General features: G+C 41.2%; 1 protein-coding gene across 1 annotated transcript in view; it reads left to right on the top strand.

Annotated features, from left to right (window-relative positions):
• ITIH5 (inter-alpha-trypsin inhibitor heavy chain 5) overlaps nucleotides 1-25,045 on the top strand; it is a 72,946-nt gene that overhangs the window by 18,658 nt on the left and 29,243 nt on the right. Inside the window, exons 3-7 of the mRNA XM_059183767.1 lie at nucleotides 2,780-2,943; nucleotides 3,906-4,007; nucleotides 7,340-7,590; nucleotides 21,713-21,882; nucleotides 22,510-22,626. Of these exons, the coding sequence (XP_059039750.1) occupies nucleotides 2,780-2,943; nucleotides 3,906-4,007; nucleotides 7,340-7,590; nucleotides 21,713-21,882; nucleotides 22,510-22,626 (804 nt within the window). The remainder of the gene's footprint in view (nucleotides 1-2,779; nucleotides 2,944-3,905; nucleotides 4,008-7,339; nucleotides 7,591-21,712; nucleotides 21,883-22,509; nucleotides 22,627-25,045) is intronic.

The raw sequence follows: 25,045 nt of genomic DNA, 5'->3' as shown, positions 1-25,045 counted from the left end.
TTTGTAAGATTAAGAGTCACTTATGGTTTGTCTCCCTCCCAATCCCATCCACAATGGAATACTATGCAGCCATCAAAAGAAATGAAATCTTGCCATTTGCGACAACATGGATGGAACTAGAGCGTATCATGCTTAGCGAAATAAGTCAAGCAGAGAAAGACAACTATCATATGATCTCCCTGATATGAGGAAGTGGTGATGCAACACAGAATCTCTTTTTAATCTGAGTCACTTCTGGAGAGACAGATATTGTCCCAAGGAGACTAGATTTGTGTGGAGACTATTTACAATCAATTTCTAAATTCCAGAATAGTTTCCTAAAAGCCCATTTCATTCCTTACTTTAGGCTTTACCGTAGCTTCTTGGATCTAAAGGCAGACATAATTTTATTGATTGATTCAAGCCCTCTTAACTTAGAGATGGAGAAATATGAAGAGGTCCACCTCCTTTTGTTACTTTAAAACAGTGGTTATCAGACTTGGGCATCAGGATCCCTTATTAAAATACAGATTTCTGGCCCACTCCCTGCGTTTCTCATTCTGCAAGTCTGGGATGGAGTTTGAAATTCTGCATTTTTAACAGATTTCCGGGTGATGCTCATGTTGCCAGTCTTGGGACCACTCTTGAGAACCGCTGCTTTGATGTAATTCCTTCTCAGACCAAGTCGGAGAACCTCTTTTCCTCTCGCAGGTGAAGAAATCTTTCAAATATGTTTAGATTTTTTTTGTCCTGCTTGATCACCACTTTACGGAAACTTTGTGCTTGTCTTTCTCCAACTTTCCAAGAAAGATACACATTCTCTTAACATTTTTCCTGAGCCTGTTGCCTTTTGTTTTTATCCTTTCGAGTCACCAAGACCAAAAGTTCAGCCACAAAGATGAATAATCCCTTGACCTCTGTGTCCAGTGCTGGCCCATTCTGGCCTTGCTCTGTGCGGTTTCCCATCTTGAGTCTGTTCACGTGTGTTCTCAGATGTGCTTTGTACTGTAGGGGACTCAACCCTACCTCTCTAACATGTTGTATAAAGTATCTGTCCAGTTTCAGTGGTTTGCTGTGAAAGGTGGTATGGTTTGACTCCAACATTTAAATACGTTTAAATAGAATGACACACTGTGAAACTCTTAGAATGGGGTGTTAGAGTCCCTCTGGGTGTCACAGAAGCAATATGCCTTGATACCAGCAGGGCATCATCTTATATTTATTTTGAAAACTAGCTTAGGGCTGGAAGGAAATTCAGAGAGCAGACGCAAGTCAAGAGAAACGTTGACTAGGTAGGTCACGTCCCGTAGGGAAAGTAGAATCCTATTGGAGTAACGTGGCTCTCTTCAGCATTTATTGAGAGCCTGTAGAGTGCTGAAGACTGTGCCGGGGTTTGAGGACCCAGAGATAGAAAGACGGATCCGCCGAGACAACTAGCCCCATGGTGGTGAGTGTGGGCTCTGGGACAGGTGGGATCGAGTTCAGTCTCTTCTCCATCACTGTTAATGGGCCAATATGTAAACTTACAAGCTTGACTTCTTCTCATGTTTGAAATGGGAATAAAGAACATGTACCCTGAATGTGTGTCCAAGTCCATAAGGAGATAATGCCTTCTCTTAATCTGCTCGGGCTGCCATAACAAAATACCATAGACATAAACAGCAGAAATTTATTTTCTCACTGTTCTGGAAACTGCAAAGTCCAAGATCAGTATCTGGCAGGGTTCATTTTTTGGTGCAGACTCTTCCTAGCTTTTATAGAAGGTCACATTCTCACTTGTGTGACCTTTTCTCCATGTCCTTGTGGAGAACGAGAGCAAGCTCTTTCGTGTCTCCTCTGGTGGAACACTCACCCCATCAGGAAGACCCTCGTGACCTCATCAAACCCTACTCAACCGCCAAAGGCCCATCCCCAAGTACCGTCACATGGTGGAGGGCGGTTAGGGCTTTACCACATGAATTTGTTGGTGGTGTTGGGGGGGAGAGGACGAGGGGCACAAATGTTCAGTCTGTGCCTGTAACTTGTTCAGCCAGTTCTTGGAGTTAGAGAACTGCTTTGGTTGCTTTACTCATTAATGCTTCCTTCCTTCTTCAGCATCTGCTTTCAGTGCCCTCCAATGGAGCGCTGTTGTGAAGGCTAGAAATACACTGAAAACTTTTAACCTGCTTTTAAATCTGCTCCATGTAGCAACTGCTCTTGTCAGAGGCTTCGGGATAAATTTAATTAGCATACACTTTCCTTTTTCTGGCTTCTAATACCCCAAATACTGTCTTGAACTCAGTATCGATTCCCACTTTCCAATAATGTGATTGTGGTCTCCACGGGAAAGCTCTGGAATCTAGCTTCTCTAAGTGGGTATTGAATTTGATTTGGAAATAGGTATGCCCTGATGTCTTCATCAATTTTATGATCCTGTAAATGTGATCGAAAATTTTATAACAGAAAAGCATTACATACTTCACATACTTGACTTCTAAAAATTCCAATACTTCATTAAACTACTTCAACAGTGTGTATTCTCTGTTAAATAGGAAATCTTCACCGTGTCCCTTTGTTTAAGTTAAGTTAAAAGATATGCTTCTCTCTCATGAGCTGGTTGTCCAACCATAGTTGTTTTATGAGTGGAGAAAGTGGTGAGGCAGAAAGCGAGGGCAAGACAAAGAAGAAAAGAATCATATGCCAAAGGCTGCCAAGTTGAAGATGATCTCTCTGATGAAAACAGAGCTTCACCCCTACCCCAGAATGATTGATTTGCACGTTCCCATGTCACTGAAAATACCGCGTGCTTTAATTCCAACAGAAAACCAAACCCCTGATGACGGAATTCTCAGTGAAGTCTACCATTATTTCTCGTTATGCCTTCACTACCGTGTCCTGTAGAATGCTGAATAGAGCTTCCGAGGACCAGGAAATCGAATTTCAGTTGCAGATTCCAGCCGCAGCTTTCATCACCAACTTCACTATGTAAGCGACACTCTGGTCAGAGACCCTGGAATGGCGAAGTCCGCGTGGGGTAGCCAGGGTGAGCCAGGGTGAGCCCGAGAGGACGTGAGCTCCAGGGCCTGGGGGCGTGAGAATTTCTCCCAGCAGATGGCGTGGGGCTCAGAGGGCCGACTCCCTCGTTCGCTCTCTCCTTCCTTCTTCCCTTTCTCTCTCCCCGTCATCCCTTTTTCCTTCTTCCTTCCTTTCCACGGTCTCGTCCTTGGTTCTGTTTCTGTTCTCTTCCTATCTCCCATTCCTCTTCTTTTCCGCTTTCTCTTCTTCCCCCCGACAAATGAGTGCCCGCTCTGAGCCAGGAGCCCTTCCAAGTGATCAGTGTATTTCTGTGAAAAAGACAGTGTTGCTCAGCTACAGAAATTGCAGTGGGGAAAAATGATAAGTAAGTAAACAAATCAATAGATGAGATAATTTCAGACGGTAGCGAGTGCTTAAAGATGGCAAGTAGCACCAAGAGGAGCTTGTCTAGACGGGGAGAAATCAGGGAGGTAGTTCAGAAGGGGCAGTGTTTAAGTTGAGGTCTGAATGATGAGATAGCATGATCCATATGATATACAAAATAAACTATTTCTCCTTTTCTTCTGAACTAGGAGGTAAAGACGTGCAAAGAAGGGTGGATTGGGGGGTTTCATTTGGGGTCTGGGCAAGATTCAAGCTGGTGAATCTTCATGGAGATTCGAACAGATCTGATGTCCTCCTGGAGAATCCCAGAGGCACCATGGGTCAAGCCCGACTATTTGGACCTGTTTTAAAATTGCCCTAGAATGAAATGAATGATTCAAGGGTAGTGTCTTGGTCTGGAATACATTCTTTCTGGACATCCAAGAGTCACATAAAAATATTTTCTAGGGTTGTCATGGTTATGAGATCCACGTTTGAATTTGTCTTGGAACTGCAAGTTGGTAACATAGCTGTCTCTTGTGTTTCAGGTTCATAGGAGACAAGGTGTATCAGGGAGAAATCACAGGGAGAGAAAAGAAAAATGGTGATAAGGTGAAAGAGAAAAGGAATAAAACATCAGAAGATAATGGGTAAGTGCCACTGAGTTAAGGAATTAAAATCCACTTGAGCAAAGGGCCTCATTTCTTACTCCTTTGCCAACTTTTTTTTTCTTCCCTTCCTTCAAGGATTTATCTGCTTCTTATTATTACCATAGAGTCGATAATTAAATATATACAGTTAACAATATAGCAGGAAAAGGTTTATCGTGAAAAGGAACATTTTATCACTCTGAATCCCCAGATCTCACTTCCTAGAAATATCCACTTCTAATATTTTCTGTAATTTCTTTTTGTAGCGACTTCCCTAACTCTAAAGCTTAAGGTAGTCTAGTTTTTTTTTTTTTTTTTAAATTCTTAATAAACATCAGACATTATCTGTTGATTTTCTGCCAGGAAGGAAGAGGATTTAGCATACGTAGGACACTCCCACCTTCCCTCCGCGTTCCACATTTTCACATTCTTTTCTCTTCTTTCGTCCGTGTAAGCCGTGTTACACCATCTTAGACTAGACCTATCTTAAATTTCCACTCCTTCACTGAAACCCTACGTTTCCTTTTCCATTTCCAGTACCCATCTTCTTCTACATGATCATTTACTTTTGCACTGTCAGAATTACCAACATTTAAATTTTAGTCTCTAATGGTGTATATTTTCTTTGTTTTGTCTATAACTTGAATCTAAACATTGAAAACCAATGACTGGTATTTGAGCTTTAATGATTACATGAAAGTCATTAACTGCAGAGCCACTTGGTATACTAAGATTCTATTTCCCTCTCTGTCAGCCCATTTGAAGTAAAGTGATCTGTTTCCTTTGAAGAAAAATGATTCTGTTATCCAGATAAGTTGGTGTGAACATGTGAGCCTGTTTTTGTTCGTTAATAAAAGGATGTAGTTTTGAGAAAGTTTGTTATTTAAAATCATAGACTGTCAAAAACTTTGCTGTTGGAAATCTTATTCACAAGAATGGAATATCTCATTCTTGCCTGGAAGATGTGAATCATAGGTTTACTTTGATACAAAAAGCAGCCAAGGTCTACAGCTTCAGATAAGGCATTGTTGGCCACAAAAGTTGACATTTATCTTAACTTTGTAGTTCCTAAGAACAGAACCTTGACTTTGTTTCTCAGTCCAGGGTGATACTAACCACTTTATACACGGCCCTGCTTTGTTTCGAACCTCCAATCATTGCTTCATTTAACTTTATCTGCACTCCATTTTTCTCCCAATCCTATACACCTTTGTTTGGCCAGATTCTCTCTCCATGATGCCTTTGGTGTGTAATTTCCCTTACTGCAGCAGTTTATTGAAACCCAGCTTTGCTGGACGGCAGGTGGGTCCTAAGTGGTCTTTATTAGATGAATCTTATGAGGATTATGTTTCATTACAATTCATAAGTCATTCATAATTATGCCACAGTTTAGTTTAGTTGGATCACAACATATGCATTTGTTTTTCCTGGACTTTTTAGTTATCTTTCTTTTTTCTAATGAGGTGAACCTTAATTTGTCAGGGCGCCTGGGTGGCTCAGTGGGTTAAGTCTTTGCCTTCAGCTCAGGTCATGATCTCAGGGTCCTGCGATCGAGCCCCACATTGGGCTCTCTGCTCAGCGGGGAGCCTGCTTCCTCCTCTCTCTCTGCCTGCCTCTCTGCCTACTTGTGATCTCTGTCTGTCAAATAAATAAATAAAATCTTTAAAAAAACCTTAATTTGTCACTATTAACATCTAGCAAGACAAATAACTCTTTTGAAATGGTGACTAAATGAATTACTATGACAGATCTATAAGCAGCGACATCCATGTTATTGCCAACAGCAGTTAGAAGGCATCATTGATTGGGAGGCACATCCTGATTTCGGAGCTGTCAGTTATGGAAGAATGGTGTCTCCAGGTCCATAGATTACTGTCATTACTTTGCAGCCTTGTCATCAATGTTTACCCTGGGACTTCTTTTCATTTTCTTCTGGGTTGCTTTTACTATTCCTTATATTCCATATCTTCCTCTTTCTTTTTTCACTTTAACTTTGCTGGAGTATATTCTGAAGTAACTTCCCCAGAATGGATGTATGAGAGGCAAACTTTCTGAGACCTTGATTAATATTTTGACAGCACATCGAGTTTAAGATTGAGAATAATTTTTCATCTCAACTTTGAAGACATTGCCCCTAGTGTCATAATATCCAGTGTTGCTAGTGGTACATCTAATGTCGTCTAATACCACTCTTTTTCTGTGTGTCCTCTACCTGATGTTTTGAGAGTTTACAATAATGGGTTCAAGTGTCAGTCTTTCTTCAGTCATTCTTCCCAGCTCTCAGCGAAGCTTTTCCATCTTAATAGTTGTGTCTCTTTTTAGAACTGGGAAAGAGGAGTGTAGGAAGTCTGTCATCTTAGTCACTCATTCATATATGGACTTGGAGGTCTCCTTCCTGTGTTTGGTGCCCTTCCTGCTCACATCTTATGCTGAGCCCGAGATCTCCATCTCTCTGATGTTCTGTATCTTGATCCATAGTCTGAGCTGTAGAGTTCTTGCTCTATTCCCCATCTTCCAAAAATGTTTTGAAGTGCTGTATGCACTGATGGTTGCCCCTACCACTCATTGCCTGGGTTTAATCCTTTACTATCCTGTTCCTTTTATGGTCAGTCTGCCATCTTGAATCAGAGAACCTTCAAAACCCTGAAAATGTTTGGAATGGCTTATATCTGTATATGCTTTGCAATCCTTTACTCTTCGTCCTTATCCCTAGCCATATCCACCAACTTTACCACCTATAAAAACCTAAGGTTGTAGCTATTTTAAAATGACATCAGATGTCAGGCTCACTTGACCATTCTTGTAAAAAGAAGAATGTAATTTATATCTTGACCCCAAAACTCTCTCTCTCTCTTTTTTTAAAGATTTTATTTATTTATTTGACAGACAGAGATCACAAGTAGGCAGAGAGGCAGGCAGAGAGAGAGGGGGAAGCAGGCTCCCTGCTGAGCAGAGAGCCCGATGTGGAGCTCGATCCCAGGACTCTGGGATCATGACCTGAGCCGAAGGCAGAGGCTTTAACCCACTGAGCCACCCAGACCCCCAGTCCCCAAAATCTCTTTTCCAGATGTTCACCTATTTCAGTATTGCCTTTCCCCCTTGGCTCCCTCAAGCCTGACTACAGGAGAGGTAGGAAAGAACAGTTGAATTCTGTACTCTTCAGTATTCTTTGAAACTTTGTAACCTTCCTTTAGTGCAGGCCTTTGGTTCTCTTCCCAACACTAGCTTTTCTTCTAGGGATTCTCTTGAGAGAATGACCAGGACCCTGAGGGCATTTGAGGGAACCTGGCTTTCTCTGACCGAACCTGTGTTCCCTTTTATTTTCCTTATAGGGAGAAAGGGACTGATATGTTCAGAGCCTCTGTCGTGATTCCCAGCAAAGACAAAGCAGCCTTCCTCCTCAGTTACGAAGAGCTCTTGCAGAGGCGGCTGGGGAAGTACGAGCACGTCATCAGCGTGCGTCCCCAGCAACTGGTGGGGAGGCTGACGGTGGAAGTGAACATTCTGGAGAGGTCCGGCATCGAGTCACTAGAGGTGCTGCCCTTACAGCACAGCAGGCAAAAGGGCAGTGGGAGAGGGGAAGGTGAGTGCGATTGCCAGATCTCCTGTGCTGACTCAGAGCAGGGCGCTGGCTTTAGAGGAATCTATAAAACAGATGGCCCCCCTGCAACAAAGCCTCTGAGAATTTGCGAGAATCTGAAAGATAGCAACACAACAAAGTCAATGCCTTTATAAGCTGGTCCCATCTGGAGATTTAAAGGTGTTTAAATCATCTGACAGAGTAATCTCTTTTCTGAGCATCTAATCCAGGTGAGGCATCTAAAATATTGGGAATGTTATACGTGCAACCCAGTTTGGTAACATTTGCACTAGCAAAAACTTTCTGTCATCCTAAATATGTAGGGAAACAAACATGGTTAGTAAAATATGGTTCTGGAAACAACGCAACATGGGATGGGGGAAAAGAGAACACTTGTACACACTCTGTAATGTTAAGTATGTTAAGTTCGTTAAATGTGAAGTTGACAGATGTCTAGAAAGTTCTATAAAATAATACTTTTATACTAGGGAGTGAGGGATTACAGGGTTATTTTTCTAAGAATCTAATTTCTAATTTCTAAGAATTTAGTTCAGTTGTTAACTAGAAGAATTTTTAAAACACTAACATACACATTTCAATGATGTATGAGACTCATTCTTAAATTAAACAGTGACAACTGTGTATTCTACATTTGTTTGAGTGCAGGAACGTTTTGGTTCGTTACCAGGACCACCATTTAGGTTCTTCCCAAATTCTGGTTTTTAAAATTGTACTCCATTTGTTGAAATGATAATGATAAATTCCATACAATGTAATCTTAATTACTATATTAATTTCAACTGATGGTTTATATGAAATGTTCATGGGTGTTGGGCCTTATCCTAAGTATAAGTAAACCAGTCAGGCTTCATGTCAAATCCAATAACGAGACCGATGTGTCAGAAAGTTGCACCAGGATAAGAATCTCTTGATTACGGGTATCTGTGACATTGAGGTCTGGGAACGGCTGAGCAGTAAGTGAATAGGCAGAATCTGAACTCAGCCCCCGTGGCCACAAGGAGAAAGAAAGCTGCTTGGCCAAGAATATTTAGGAATGAGATTGAGAGGAGAGTAGAACACGGCTTGAAGGGGGAGGGGGAGAATGTTGTTATTTCATATAATGTGAAAATAGTCAAGACCCAGGGCTGGTGTGTGGAAGATTGGACTGTGCAGATGATGCGCTTTACTCTTGCCTCTGCTAAGTTCCCTTCGTGGCTGTCCGTGGGACAGCGAGTTTTGTCTCAGACACTGGAGAGTGTCCTGGTTCTGTGGGGGACTCAGGTCTTTTGTTATGTGTCCATTCCCAAGGCTGAGTAGGATACTCTTAATCTAGATTACATTGAAAAATTACAAATATTGTCGAGGTATCTGACTTTGAGAAACGGTGTGAAATATAATACACCATTCTTATGTCCTAGAGGCCACCATGTGTGTGGTTAATGGACTTTTAGTTCAGCTGTTAACTAGAACCCTGACAAAAATTTTCTGGGTCTTGGAAGACTCTGTTTGCCCTGTAAAGCAGGGACAGCAACTCTTTCACAAGGTTATTGGGAAGTGTGTGTGCATGTAAAGTGCCCGGCCCAGAGTAAGGACTTAATAACGAAGTATGATTATTATCATTATTATTATTACCATTATCACCTTGTATTGACTTTTTCTGTGCAAATCTTATCTCCCCTATTAGAGCATAATGGTTGGGAAGGCAGTTCTGTGTCCAGTTACTTTGTTTCCTTACAGTATTTTGCACAATGCCTTTCAAACAGTAGATAGCTAATTTCATGCTTGCACATCAGGAAAGAAAAAGAAATACACCCAAACTAATAATGAAGGATGTTTTAAAATTCCATTTCTTCCTAATCATAATCTATAGGGAAATTCTCCTATGTTCAGCCATGTGCAAGAGGGCTGTTTTTAGGAGGAAGAAGATTCTCTGTGAGTTCCTGGGATCTCTGAGAGGGCAGGGTTGCTGTGGCCCACGTGTCTGGGACAGGGCCTGGGGCTCAGCCACGTGTGGAGGACTCAGCGGTGGGAGACTACTCAGGTGGTCCTGCTGTAGTAATGAAATGTGTGTGCTTTGCCTCATTTTCAGAACCACTGCAACTCTTCAGGGATGTGTATGAGTTGTGGTGTATGGGCATGTGTTATATTTGGAGGCCCTGTGAATTAGCGATTGTTAGCCGAAAAGTTGCTTACTGTTTATATCCTGGGCCTGTGAGAATCTCAGAGGAATTTTTCAAGACCATTGATCTCTTGGGAATCTGTTTATTTTTAAGAAAGTTGTTTTCCTAGCTTTTTGTACCAAAGCGGATATACTGCCTTCCAAAGCATGGAGATTTCACAAGTATGTATCCAAGCCAGGTGCAGTGGACTGGTTCCCTGTTGGCTGCTCCTTCTTGTCCTTCAGCACTCAGCTTTTAACTGTCCCTGCAAAATGGCAGCCCCAGGACGGAGAGGCACAGGTTGTTGTGATTTCTGTCTGGACAGTATTGCGTGCTACCAAAAGAAATCCAGGGTAGAGATCAAACTAGAATTGGGCTTGCACCAGAACATGAGCTGTAATTGTGTGAATGTGGACCCATGCCAGTACATTCCTCTCCTAGATCTGGCTACCACTGAGCGATCAGACTTCTGGAATTTCTCAAAGCAAATCTTTGACCACTGGACCCGTTGCATCCTTAGGGATGCACTTCTGGATTAGGATTACTGTGTGCTTGGTACTGGACTCAGTACTTGCTGTATTATATCTTATTCAGTCTTCATAATAGCCCTCTTGGGTTATACTTTTTATCCCCATTTTATTTGTGAACAAGCTAAGGTTTACAGAGTTTAAGTACAAGAACAAGGACTCATATTTAATTATTGTTAGAAACAGAATCTGAGCATAAAGCTGTTTGACTCTAAATTCATTCCCTCACCCACTGAACTGAGTACATAGAAGATTATAAAATCCTAAGGGTGTGAGATCACATTCTACATCTCTCCCTAGTTGTGTAAGAATGAAAAGAAATGCTCAAAGCAATAGAACGAGCCTTTAACAGTTTAGTTATCTGGCATATCAGGATCAGAGCCAGAGCCATCACGCTGTAAATTCATGAGCTCCTACTCAGTGTACAAGCTACTTCTGTGAGATGTAATTTGGAAGCCAAAGTTTTATACTTACTGGATTATTAAAACATTTAACCCAGGTACATGGTTCAAAATCTAAAAAACTATAAATTGGTGTCTAGTGAAACACAAGACTTCTCTCTTATGCCTGCCCACTCTCAGTTCCTCTCCTTCCTAAAATATTTTGGTGATTTGTGAGCTCAGTGGGACAGAGTCTCTGAAACCAAGACTTTCCTGGAACATCATGGGATGTGTGGGCTTCTGAAGGTGTGTGCCAAGATAGCTACTCCATGCATGCGGCTGGTTCAAGGCTGGTTGTTTCACATTCTGTGTCAAAATCTTGAACTTCTTGTTGTTCCAGGGCACCTAAATCACTGCGCTCTCCATGATTCCAATTTGTTTTTGGCAGAAAATTTTTATTTATGATAAGAAACCTGACAGCTGAGAGTAAAATCGAGTGAGATAAAGAAATAAGGTGCCTTGCCTGGTTTTTCCCCTTTTGCTTTACCTCAGTGACACTCAAACCTGGTTATACCCTTTAGTCACCTGGAGTGGTTTAAGAAAAGATACAGATGCCTGAGTCCCACCTCAAACACATGAATGGGAATTTCTCAAGGTAAGGCCTAGGAAGCTATATTTTTGGGTGTGATACTCTTACAAATTTATACGAGAAACCAAAAAATATATGAGTGCTTTTGACATGTTCATGTAGTTGTAAAGCTAAAGAATAATGCTGCATATTTCTCTCCCACTAAATAGGTATGGTTCTATGGCTTTCATAGTTTCCCCTTTATATTCTTCAGTTTTCAAAGTAGTTTTATTGAGGTTTAGTTTATACAGGATAAAATTTGTTTGTTTTAAGTGTATAATTCGTTGATTTTTAGTCAATTTGCAGAGTTGTGCAACCACAATCCAGTTTTAGAACGTTTCTATCACCCCAAAAGATCCTTGTATCTCTGCAGTTGCTCCCTGTACCCACCCCAGCCCCAGGCAGCGACTAATTCATGTGCTGTGTCTCTTCAGAGAGCTGTATTTTTTAAAGCACCCCAGGTGATTCTGATGCCCTACAAAGGTTAGGAACCCTTACTTTGAACTTTCTAGCAGACTTTAGGGGCATTCATAACTATGTCAATATCTGAACCTACGGAATACTTTCGATCCTTGTTAAATGTGTATCATTCTTCTTTTCTACCTACATGTTTTTACTATTGGATACAGGCCAACATAGAATTACTCACACAGTTGGTGGAAAATAACCTCTTCCCGTATGCAGCTTCTTCTGTTCATCAACATAGATGGAATGTGAAATGGAAAAGTGCCAACAGGCCATCCCCGTGGGGTTGGCGCAGTCTTTCTAGTATAGTCTTGAGCTCCTTAAATAAGGTATCCCATCTTCTCTTGGAAAAGATAAATACAATCATTCAGGGCATTTTGGGGGTCAGAAAAGCTTCTCTCTTTCCCTTGATTCCCACCATGGCTTTCTGGACCTCTCCTGCTCTTCCCCACTTTTCCCCAGACCACAGTGAGAGCAGAGGCTCCTACCTTTCGGAGCCTGGCTTACTGTCCACCTTTACGTGCCAGTTGCACATAGCTCCTTTGGCTCAGAGGGTCCTGATCATCAGTGCATGTTACGATCAACCGGGGAGCTTTTGGAGATCTATTAGCTATGCCAGTTAAATTAGAGTCCCCAGGGATGGAAACCAGAGGATTGTCTTCTTGTTTTCAAGTGTTACTTGACTCCATTCCTACCTCTTCATTCCCTAAAACTCTAGTCCTGGGCTGCTCACTCTGTTTCCAAGTTTCCCAGCTGGAGTTCCTAAATGATCTCAACTCCTCATCTTTGTCAAAACCAATGGACTCATGTGAAATCACCCTAATCTGACATTAAAAGGAAATTTTACTTTCAGGGGCTAGGAGACCATCATAACTGTCTTCATTTTCTCCCAGTATCTGGTTCATCTTTGAGGGGGTCCCATACTAAAGAACACTGAAGACAGCTAAACAGAATCAGTTTGTGCTCTTAAAATACATTCTAAAAAGACAACCTACAGAATGGGGAAAATATTTGCAAATCCTATGTCAAAGCATCTGGTGTCCAGAATATATAAAGAATTCTTACAACTCAACCAAGAAAAGATAAACAGTCCAATTAAGACATGGGCAAAGGACTTGAAAAAATAAAAGAATGCAACTAGGTTTTCAACACTTCTCTGGTGTAAGTTGGTTAATTTTGCCAGATCTTGGGTATAGCTCTTATTTTGTTGTGAAGGGGGGATTAAGAGGCAGAATTTGTTTCCAGAAGACTGGGTACAAATACATAGATCTCCTTTTCCTGAGTTACCAGATAAAATATAGGATGCTCAGTTAAGCTTGAATTTCAGATAGACAGTTATATCCTGTGCAATCTCTGGGACGTATTAACACTAAAAATAATCTTTTGTTGTTTATCTGAAATTCAGATTTAACTGGGCATCCTGTGTTTTAATTTGCTGAATCTGGCAGCTTCTATTGAAGGACTGCATTGTGACTGATGGTTCACCCCTGGTCCGAGCTCCCTGCTGCTCTGTATTCTTCCCCTAGATCCAGTCTCCACTCTGTAGCTGGAAGGGAATGGCCCTGTTTGGCCTCTGTGCATTTGCCAGGAAATAATAATCTGGTTGTTATGTGAGGGTTTCCAGCATTGTTCAGTGCAGAAATTATTCAGGTATGAATCATTTGGCTCCATAGTTGGTTTTGTTTTGTTTTGTTTTTAATGCTGATATGAGAACCATGTTGTTCGTTCTGACATGGGTTGTAGTTTAGTCAGGACCAGCTGTGAGCAGGATGGCTCCGAGAGACCCAGGAGGGTGGCCTTCTCTCTTGAACTTGACGTTGATGAGCAACCCACTCTTCTTGGGGAGACTGCACTTTGTCTCTTCCCTTTTCCTGTTGCCTGTTTGGTGTATGAGGTGGATTTTTGTCGGGCATGTGGCACTGTCCACCATAGCTGTGGCTGAACCCAGAGATGTGCCCATGGCATGTGACATTGGTTACTGAGAGCACCTGCCATGGCCACCAAAACACTCTCAAGATGGATTCTCTTGAAAGGCTCCCCCCTTCATATGCCCAACTTTGGGCCAGTGTGTTGAGTCATCTCCATGCTAACCGTTCAACAAACTTGTCTTGAGTTCTCTCCACATTCCTCGCAGCTGTGCTAGATGCCTGGAACCTAATAGTGTCTAAGACATTGTCACTCCCTTGGAGAACTTCTAGTCAGCAATTCTTAAGAATTAAAGAAGTCTAATTGTGGTAAAAAGCACATAACATTAACTTAACCATCTTAATTAACCAGCTCTGAGTACAGCTGAATAGTGCTGAGTTTATTTTCATTGTTGGGCAACCAATCTCCAGAACTTTTTCAACTTTCTAAGCTGAAATTCTGTATTCATTCAATAACAGCTCCCTGTTACCATTCACCCCACCCCACCCCTCAGCCCCTCATAACTACCAATTCCCTTCCTGTCTCGGTGAGTTTGACTACTCTAGGTACCTCATGTAAGTGGAATCACACAGTATTTGTGTTTTTGTGACTGGCTTATTTCACTTAGGGTAATGCCCCCCAGGGTCAGCCATATTGTGGCTGAACTTCCTTCCTTTCCATGGCTGAAAAATAGTCTGTTGTATGCATAGACCACGTTCCTTGAAGGACACTTGAGTTTCTTCCACTCTTTGCTACTGTGAATAGTGCTGCTTATAATAAACTTGGTGTACATGATCTTTGAGATCCTGATTTCAATTTTATTGGGCAGTTACCCCAAAGTGGAATTACTGTATCATCTGTTAGTTCTGTTTTTAATTTGTGGAGGAACCTCCATACTGTCTTCCGTACTGCTGTGCCATTTTACAATCCCACTCACAGGGCCCAAGAGCTCCAGTTTTCCCACATCCTCTCCAACACTAGTTATTTTCTCTCTTATTGATAGTAGTCATCCTGATGGGTATGTAGAGTTGGCAGTTTTGAATGATAAAGGAAAATCCTCTGTCTGGTTGAATCTGTGAAATGCTGTGAAGATTTTCCCAGTGACTGAGCCATGTTCCAACTTTGTGTAGGTGGCCAGTGTGGAGGCATGTAACAGAAATCTCTTGATCTTAGACTCCTCTGCTGCTCTGGCACCATTTTTGGTAGGTTTCCCTTTGGTTCAGTCTCAGATACTTAAAGAGGTAGTATTTAAAGTTTTCTGTGGACTCAAAATGATACCAGGAAGGGATATAGCACATGCTTTTAGGGCGTAACTGTGTGTAGAATGTGTGAGAGTTGACTTGGTTTGTGGGTAGTTTCTCTGGAACGTCAGTCACACAGGGAAAGCTGAGGCTTAGGAAGGTAGTATTTTGGTAAGAAAGAGCAGTGAGTAACTAGTGAAGAAGGCAAACTTTCTAAGAAATTTGGACAAGTACTACTTTATAAAGTGACAGAGTTGAATCGGAACCCTTTCAGCGGTCAATCTGCATTAGTATTCTCTGCTAAGTTGTTGCCATCCTATCTATATGATGCTCTTTTCCAAAAAGATTTCAAACACCTATTATCTAGGGGATAAAACACCTTTCCCATAAGAAAAGGATACCCGGGGGCTTATGAAGGTATTTAACCGAATTCCTTCTCATCTTTATTGCCCAAATTTACCACGTTTTCCCCTGAGATCTCGCCAGTATACATTTTTTATTGACATGTGATTCATGCACAGCATTATCTTAGTTTCAGTTGTACAGAGTGATGATTCTATATTTAAATATGCTATAGAATGATCACTGTACTATATCTAGTTAACATTCATCACCACACAGTTATGGAGTTTTTTCTGTTGTGATGAGAAATTTTAAGATTTATTCTCTCTCTCTTTAAAGATTTTATTTATTTATTTGAGAGAGAGAGAGAGCGCATATAAGTAGGGGGAGCAGCAGGATTTTGTCCGTATTGCTACCCTCAAAGGGTAGTTGCCCCGTTATTCACAATACTTTTGACTGTCCCATATTGAAGAAATCTCCCCACTGGGGTCCAGGCGAGCAGGTTACATAAACAAACGTGGACAGTTTAGACCATTTTCCAAGGGAAATGAGAAGGCAGAGTTTGTTTGGAAACCCTTTTGTAAAAGCACCAGGTGTTGGCCTCCTTCCTCTGACGGTCGGCAAACCCAGGGTCCACAGGAAGGAGACAGGAAGGAGTCGGTTGACCCCAAAGGGCATAGCTTCCAGATGATGCCCTTGACTGTGGTTCTTTGCTTCTAAATCTTTTCACCTTTAGACACGTTACATAGCAATTGACTTCCTTTTATCCCCATGTGGTTGTCTAGGAGAAGAATGTTTATTTGTGAATAACACCCATGTTCCGGGACAAAACTAAGGACCTACATGTTCTCTAAAATATATGAAGAACTTTGTCATTACGAGACAGAATCAGTGGGAAGAATATTTAATAGCATTTGTGTGCATGCTTCGTAACCTTATATAGACTCCTTGGAGAGTCTAAGGAAAGCCATGGGCCCTCTGTCCAGGAAAAATACACATATGTATACTTTTATGTGAAATTCTGTATATAATTTCAGGGGCCTCTTGGGAAGCTACCAACTCCATGATGCTTTAAAAAAAAAAAAAAGATTGTTCTTGCTATAAATATTCTTGAACTCCCTGTTATGAATGTTTATTATGATTTATCCTTTTTTCCTCCAAATAATGATTATTTTGTTTTCACTAAGCTCTCAGTTGTATGGAGAAAACTGTTAGGGCAAAAATGTAAACTGTATGTTATCAGAGAGTGTTTTTTTCCCTCATGAGTTGCGCTTCACCCAAGACAAAGAGAATAAGAAGCTCCTTCAGAAGGAACAGAGGGGGGGTTATAAGTCTTGAGCACTTTCCACGTGCCCCTACCATGTTCAATGCCTTATGTATGTGATCTCACTTCACTCGGACAGTGATTCTCTGACGTGGATTTACTCCACTTGAATGGATGTGGAACAGAGGCTCAGAGAAACTAAGTTAGTCATTTTGAGTCTGCCAAATCTTAGAGCCCACTTTCTTTGGTATTATGCACCTTCTAAAATAGTTTGTATCTTCTTGTTCAAGAATACCGGATTCTAGACAGGGAGAGTGTATCCGGAGGATGCTGGTGACCTGAGGAGCAGGGAAGAGCGGGTGGAGAAGGAGCGGTTAGCGAACCTTCCCAAGGACGCACTTGAGGCCCTGGTGGACCGCAGAAGGTCATTTTGAACAAGAGCGTGGATGTTTGCATCAAAACGGGGAGATAACATGAGATTCGCGCCTCCAATTCAGAGCAATCACGGCACTGCACTTTTTTCCCTAACCAAGCGGGCAGGGACAAGAGAAAGCCAAGAGCAGGAAGAGACATGTGTGCTCTCATTAGAAAAGTAGGTCAGTCTCACTCTTTGGTCTGCTCCCAGCCTCTTCGCTTGCCCTCTTCATTGTGTTCAGAACCCATGCCGGGACAGTGGAGGGCCTGCGAATCAAGTCCATTGTGCCCATGAGCTGTTTTGTGGCTGTCAGCTGTAGGAGCCACGACTCACATACGGAAAAGCTAAACAGTATTATTCTGGTTTGGGATGTTGGTCAGCAACTCTGGGGCAGCCTAGATTAACCTCGTAGATGAAAAGGTTTTTTTCCCTTCTCTAGCAAAAAGAGGATTTTATTTTCTAGAGTTATTGCTCTGGAATTTTTCCCAGCACTTTTTTTTTTTTTTTTTTAATAGTCAGTGGGACATTCATTGGGTCACATTGACAGTCTGATACTTAATGGGTGGAAGTGAGCCCAGGAGTTAGGCTTCTTGCTGTTTAACCAAAGTGGGAATCAACCCACTCTTTGGGCATAGAAAATAAGTCCATTTAGAGGAGTCTCATGAATTTTCATCATGAACTAGCAAACATCAGAGGTCAACAGGAAACCAAAATAATAATACACTATCTTTCTCATGGCTTATATCAAAGAGCCCAGTCAAATGAATTATGAAGAGAGAAATTATACTTTTTAATCCTCGGTGCTTTCACTCAACCATGAATGGTATTAATTCAGGGGCGTCGTAAAGAGCATTTCAATGAGAGAGATCTGGAACAAGGAAGAGTAGGTACATGCCGACAGTATGAAGAGGGTCAATCTAAGGTAGACTTTGAAAGTTGGAGATAACCTAGTGCTATGCAAGACTTATTAAAATATAGCTTTCTGGGTCCCCCCTTCCAGAGTTTGTGAGTGGGCCCAAGAATTTGTGTTTCTAGCAAGTTTGCAGATGCTGCTGTTGCATGTGACCACAGGACATCTGGGATGCAGGTCCCAGACCATGGCACAAGGGTGCTCTGCTCCACCCCCACAGGTGATCGAAGCATCCAGGGTTTGCGTGAACACTACCAGTGAAATCGGTTGTGACTGCCACCTGTGCCCATAGGACATCTTTCCTAGAGCTTACTGAGGCTGAACAAAGAGTGCTTCCCAGTAACCTTACCCCGGTCCTAATTCTGCCAGCTAGAATTACTCTGAATACACCTAATCCCCATATAAATGCCCACACTAAGAGACTAATCCTAAGGAAAAGAATAGATAGGCTCTCTGGCAAATAATGTCCATTACATGCTAGGGGATGCCTGCTCACTCTGTTCTCCATCCAGATCCCAGCAAGTTTAGATTTTTTAAAAAATTGGGGTACATGTGAATAAAGTGTATAAATCTCATTTTTACAGCTTGATGAAATTTCACCTGTGTGTACACCCAGACAACTAATTCCAGGCCAAGATAAAGAGTATTTTCACAAACCCAAAGGACTCCCATACTGTTTCCCAGTAGGTACTCACCCCGCTAGCGGTGGCTACCATTCTTCACCATTATTCTGCGTCCCATGGACCAGTCGTGCTTGCTCGTGAGCTGTATGTAAATGGAGGCATAGAGAGTATTCTCTTCTGTATCTATGTGCCCGCTCAAAATGACTGCGAGACGCCGTATAAATAGGAGGAATTCTTTCCTTTTCACTGTACATAGTATCCCAATTTCAATCCGTTGTATTGTCTTATATTTGATTCCCTGGCCCTTTTACTATTTTGTATATTTTCAAGGTTTATAGGAACATCCACTGGCATGAATCAGAATGGCCTAAGTACAGTCATTCCCCCTTACCTATATGGTCTCATGTCCCTCAGTCACCATTATCCCCGGTCACCCACAGTCCTGGAAGCAGATGTTGCCTGCTCTGAAGGCAGTTGTAGCTTCACATTAGTGCCTACCTCCCTTAACTCGCTTCATCCGGCACGGAGCCATTTATCCCAAGAAGGGTGAGGACGCACAGGAAGATGGTTTGAGAGAGAGAGAGACCACATTCATGTGACTCCTACTGCAGTATGTTCTGATCATTGTATTTTATTATTAGGATTGTTAATCACTTCCTGTGTCTAACTTATATTTAAGCTTTGAATACACGTGTATGTATTTAAAAAGGCACAGTGTATCTAGGGATAAAGGTGGGGATAAAGGTGTGGGGCTAAGGAAGGACTTTGGTCCATGACATCACTTAGTCTTTTCAATAGCACGAGTTTGGTAGACCATTAGCCCATTTTGCAGATGAGATAACCAAAGCTTGATAACTTGCCCAAAGTCTCACAGGTAACGAGTGGTTGAGACAGTATTGAACTTAAGTCCTTCTGTTCATTCATGATTCCAAGTTCTCAGCCATGTCAGTAATCACCAAGGAGAGGTTGACCCTGAAGAGCACACATGGTCCTTCTATTTCAAAGACTTTTCCATTTTCAGCCTTTCACCATTCCTCTCTGTAGTGGTTCTTCGGCGCAGTTGACCATGCTGGTGAGCTGGAGGGTGGCATTCGTCACTGTGCCATTGAGATTTTCCAGCTCCTTCTTCAGATGGGCAGATCTGTTGGAAGCATGTTATCTTTCATACAACTGTCTTCAGTAAAAATAAGATTTCCTGATTGCTGGCTTTCTCTTCACTCCTGAAACCTCTGCCCTCCATGGGTGAAAATAATAGAATCAGCTCTGCCCTGTGGTTCCTGTTAAGGTTACACCTAAATTGTCTTTGAAAAATAATTGTCTGTTCTGTTGAAGGAAATGTTTAAACTTCCTTTGATTTTAATGTCTAATAAACCCTTAGCGAGATAAAGTTTATTCTTACGTACAAATTACCACAGGCAAATTATGCCTTGTTTCCTATTTTATTTTGCTAATTAGGTATGGAAGATTGTTGGTCAGCTCACTCTTTGTATGGTGTCAACTTGAAGAGATTTTAAAAAATGATCAGATGCTTTGCAGCAGTTTTAAGCCTGGCTTTGATTCAGTATCTGGATAAAGTTTCCACATATACTGATATTTATGTATCCTCCATTCTATTTTTATATTCCTCTTGGTGCATGCAGAGCTAAATTTGAATTTGAATTTCTGTTGTTGAGTATGTAGACATGGTGGTATTTAGATTTGTAAAGGTGGGTAGTCTGTGAGGTATGTAGTAGTAGTCTCTATTCTAACAGGAAATGAAGGTCAGGAGTAAAACATGGGCTATGCTGCACTGAATCTTTCATCCCATTAGTTTTTCTTAAGTCATGTAAAATCCATTTATGGATTTATCTTTCTGTAATTCTAATTTGCATTTGAGGATTTATGCTGGGAGAAACTTTGGGAGCAGTTTATTTGTTTGTTTGTTTGTTTAAAGAGCCATAACCTTTCTGGACAAACAGGATGCTGGGGCAACCAAATGCTTGGTGGTGGGAGGTGTTTCTTCTGGAAGATTCCCACAGGAAAGGGGTGACAAGAATTAGACACCGTACTTTCCCAACTCTAATGAATTAGTAGATCCACACAAACATCATCGGTGTCTGGTGAAACAATGAAGTGAAAGATGGATGAGGAGCTTTATAATGGGTGATCGGATTGACAACATGGGAGCCCGCCATCTTTTTTTTTAGTATAGCTGAAACAGACAAGTAGACACTGTGTGCTTCTGACGTGGAAAAGTGGTAAGCAGTCAGCATCATTCATCACCTGTGAAGTGTTCTTGTCAGTGGTATGGACCTGTGTCTAAGCAAGCGTCTAACTTTCCTACCAGAACACAGGGAAGTAGAGAAGATGGAGATGTGTTTCCCAACATCGACTGCACATTAGACTCACATGGGGGATTTTTAAAGCTTTGATGCCCAGGTTCTCCCCCAGACCAATTAAATGAGCTCTTGCCTGGATATCGCTATTTTTTTCTAGTTCCCCCAGATGTTACAGTTTGAGCCAAGGATGGAAACCAGGGGAATTGAGGAGCAAGTTAAAAGATAAGACAAAACAGTAAAAAAAAAAAAAAATGCAGCATGTAAGAAATTCCATAGGACAAATAACCAGAGTTTTACAACATGTTTATGTAACATTAGAAGAAACACCTGTAGATTAAAAGAGATTTAAGAAACATAAACCTGCTGTGCCGTGTGGTCTTTTTTGATCTGGATTTGAAGGAATCAGTCATATTGGGACACATTCGAAAGAACTGGGGGAATTTCAATGCAGACTCGGTATATTCGGGGATAAGATGGCACCGAGCCTTGGTTTTGTAACTTGTGATGATGGTTTTGTGCTTATGTGGAAAAAAGTTCTTACAGTTGGAGATACCTACCGAAGTATCTATGGATGAAATACGAGGTCAGGGATTTGTTCTCAAACACTCTAGCATGATACCATGAGGGGATAAAAAAAAAAAAACAGATACAGAAGATTGTAAGAGGTTGATAATCGTTCAGTTGAGTGAAATGCACATGGGGGTTCATTTTACTATTCTCTCTACTTCTGTGTGTTTAAAAAGGTTACATGAACGGTGAAAAAGAAGGTATAAAGGTGAAATCTGTAACATCTCATGTGTTGGGATGTACTATCAGTGTGAAGTCTGTGAAGTTCATACGGCGTATAAACCTGCAGTAAAGTCAAGTCTAGCCCCATGTCCATGCAAAACATCCCTGCTTCTTTTCCAGAAAATATCGATATGAATTCTGTTTATATCTTGCTTGCAGATGATTCTGGGCCACCTCCTTCTACTGTTATCAACCGAAATGACACTTTTGCCAAAGTGACTTTTAAGCCTAGTGTGGTCCAGCAAGCCCGGATTGCTCAGAATGGCGTTTTGGGAGATTTCATCATTAGATACGACGTCAACAGGGAGCAGAGCATTGGGGACATCCAGGTAATGGGCTTGTTTTGCCACTTTGTGTCAGTTGCTTGATACTTTTAGTTAGACTCAGAATGAGGGATTCCAGTTCTTATCTTAGGGAGGGAGAACATTCTGGTTCCTAGAAATTTATTTTAACTTAAAATATGTCTCCAAGGGGACTAGGGTGTTCCCTTCCTATTTCCTGCTTCAGTAATCTGGAGAGCAAATGAAATCTGTAATGTAATTTTCCCTGCGGTGTTTTAGATGGAAGTTAGAGTTTTAGTTCATCTTCAATTTTAATTAAGAAAGCCTGGTCCATGGCTCATTTCCCTTTAGGTTTTATTGCTCCAGAGACAGGGTGGGAATATTAAAATGCATTAGCATGCACCCAGAATGTAGACGGCTTTGACATCTCAACTTGTTAAAACCACATATTGAAGGAAGCAGGAATTCCAAGTGACAAGGGCCATAGCGGGTAGATAATTAAAATCGAATTAGTCAGCATAGGCGATAGATTTTAAAGGGATGACTTTATCTTTATGAAATCTGTTTCATGTGCTTCGTGCTCTGAATTGTGGAAGTTGTACAGACTGTCCATCTTGGGTAGTTTTTCTGCCTATTCCAGGCACTACCATTTTTACTTTCTCTTCCCTCCACCAGGTTCTAAATGGCTACTTTGTGCACTACTTTGCCCCCAGAGACCTACCCCCTTTGCCCAAGAATGTGGTATTTGTGCTCGACAGCAGTGCCTCTATGGTAGGAACCAAACTCCGGCAGGTGAGTGAAGGCCAACTATCAATTTTGTGCTTTCTCACTTTTGTCTGGAACCATGATGCACCATGGGAATAAAATTCAGTTGATGCCAAATGTCCGCTTTACCACCCAGCTGTTCTGCTTACACAGAACCTTCCAGAGCGGATAATCCAGTTCAGCCATTGACATAAGCTATCATTTCAGGATGGTGGTTTTACGAGAGCAGAGGGGAATGCTATAGGAGCCCTTGGAAATAAAGGGAGCTGGCAGAGTAGATAATGTGAGGCAGGAATACACTGAGAGGGACAGTCAGCAGCACTACTGTTGATGGAATAATTCTGTTCTGTAATGATGACCTTTCAGATCAATGGAACAGAGTCATTGACAGCCCTGTTGGTCTACCCTTAGGACAGAGAACTTCTATCTCAATAATTCAGGATATTCTTGCTGCATTTAGGATAAATGTTAAAATTCTAGGGATAGGAGGAACATTAGGGGATATATAGTCTATGCTGAAATATTGAAATATAGTCTATACTGAAAATACAAGTATTAAAAATTTTAAAAAGATTTTATTTATATATTAAAGAGAGTGAGAGTGCAAGTGAGAAAGAGAGAGAGAGAGAGAGGTTAAGAGGTAAGAGGGAGAGGGAGAAACAGAATCACCGCTGAACAGAGTCCAATGTGGGACACAATCCCGGGACCCCAAGATCATGACCTGAGCTGAAGGCAGACACTTAACTGACTGAGCCATCCAGGTACCCCTATTAAAACTTTTTTAGCAAGCCACTGGAAAGTGCTATTCCTTATCTTACTCTGGTATCATAAATATCACAACTTTGCTTTTTTAATATAGTTTCATCTCACATAACACAAAACAGAAAAAGCTATTGACTGTCAGACCAAATTATAACTCTGTATTCATCAAACACTTAGTTCTCTTGCTTTTCTTTCTTAATTATCTATTTTTATCAATTACTAATAAGTATGTACTTTAATAATACCCCATACCTCAAAAGAACCCTCTACCCTATGTCTTTCCACCCCTACATCACATTCCACATGTAGTTAAACCTGATCTTAGCTATAAACTATTGTAAATATTTTCTCAGCTACTACTTTGTAAGTAGCTTTGGCCATTTGCATTGAAAAGATCATGTAGAATCTGTTGATTTTTTTCTTCATGGCATCTTATTTTCCTCTGCCCCAAAATAGTAAAAAATATATTCTGTGCAAAAATAGGATTTAACTATTTTCTTTCAGAAGATTGCCAGATATGTTTTCTGACTTGTATTGGGGCAAGATATCTTCGCCCTGTCAGCCAAATCCATGTACCTCTTCCACAGCACGTCCTTGTACAGAATCCTTCCTGCTGACTTCTCCACTTTGGTTCCTTTCCTTTCTTCTTGCATCTTGGACCTTCCATCTGGGATTACTTTTCTTTTGCCTAAAGAATACCCTTCGGTATCTTCTTAGATGTGGATCTGCTAGTAAAGAATTCTTTTAGTTTCTGTTTGTCTAAAGATGCTTTATTTCTTTCTCATTCTTTTTTTTTTTTTAAGAATTTATTTATTTATTTGACAGAGAGAGATCACAAGTAGGCAGAGAAGCAGGCAGAGAGAGAGAGGAGGAAGCAGGCTCCCTGCTGAGCAGAGAGCCCGATGCGGGACTCGATCCCAGGACCCTGGGATCATGACCTGAGCCGAAGGCAGTGGCTTAACCCACTGAGCCACCCAGGCGCCCCTATTTCTTTCTCATTCTTGCAGGATATTTTTACTGGGAATAGAATTTTTCATTGATAGTATTTTTTCTTTCCTTTGAAGATAGATCCCTTTGTCTCCGGGTTTCCATTGTTGCTGTTGATAAGTCAGTAATTATATTAACTGTTGTTCCTCTAAAGGTAATCTTTTATTGTTGGCTGCTTTTAAGATTTTCTTCTTAAGTTTTCTGTAGTTTTAATATGATGGTCTCAGATGTGGATGTCTTATTTTTTTTTTTTTTTTCTGCCTGAGGTTCCTAGGACTTCATGAATTTATGGATTCATGGGAAAATCCTCAGCCATTATTTCTGAAATCACTTTGGCTCACTTTTCCTTATGAGATTCCAGTGTTGGAAAACTTCCTCTGTATCCTGTTTCCCTTGCTCTCTTCTATTAATTCCAAATTTTGCCTTTCCGTACTTCATTCCAAACCTATCTTACAGTTCACAAATTATCTTTTCAGATACGTTCAGTCTGCTCTCAAACTCATCCACTGAGTTCTTTCAGTTATTGCATTTTTAAGTTCTAAAATTTCCATTTTGTTCTTTTCAAATCTGCTGTCACTTTTTAGAAGCTTCAGTTACGACATAGTTTGCAATACACTTTTTATTTTCTCAAGCATCATAAACATAGTTATTTTAAAGTGGGTATTAAGGAGGGCATGTATTGCACAGAGCACTGGGT

Source organism: Mustela lutreola, chromosome 8 (assembly GCF_030435805.1).
Source record: "Mustela lutreola isolate mMusLut2 chromosome 8, mMusLut2.pri, whole genome shotgun sequence".
Classification (NCBI taxonomy): Eukaryota; Metazoa; Chordata; class Mammalia; order Carnivora; family Mustelidae; genus Mustela; species Mustela lutreola.
The sequence above is the reverse complement of the archived record's forward strand: the minus strand, read 5'-3'. Positions and strand labels throughout refer to the sequence as shown.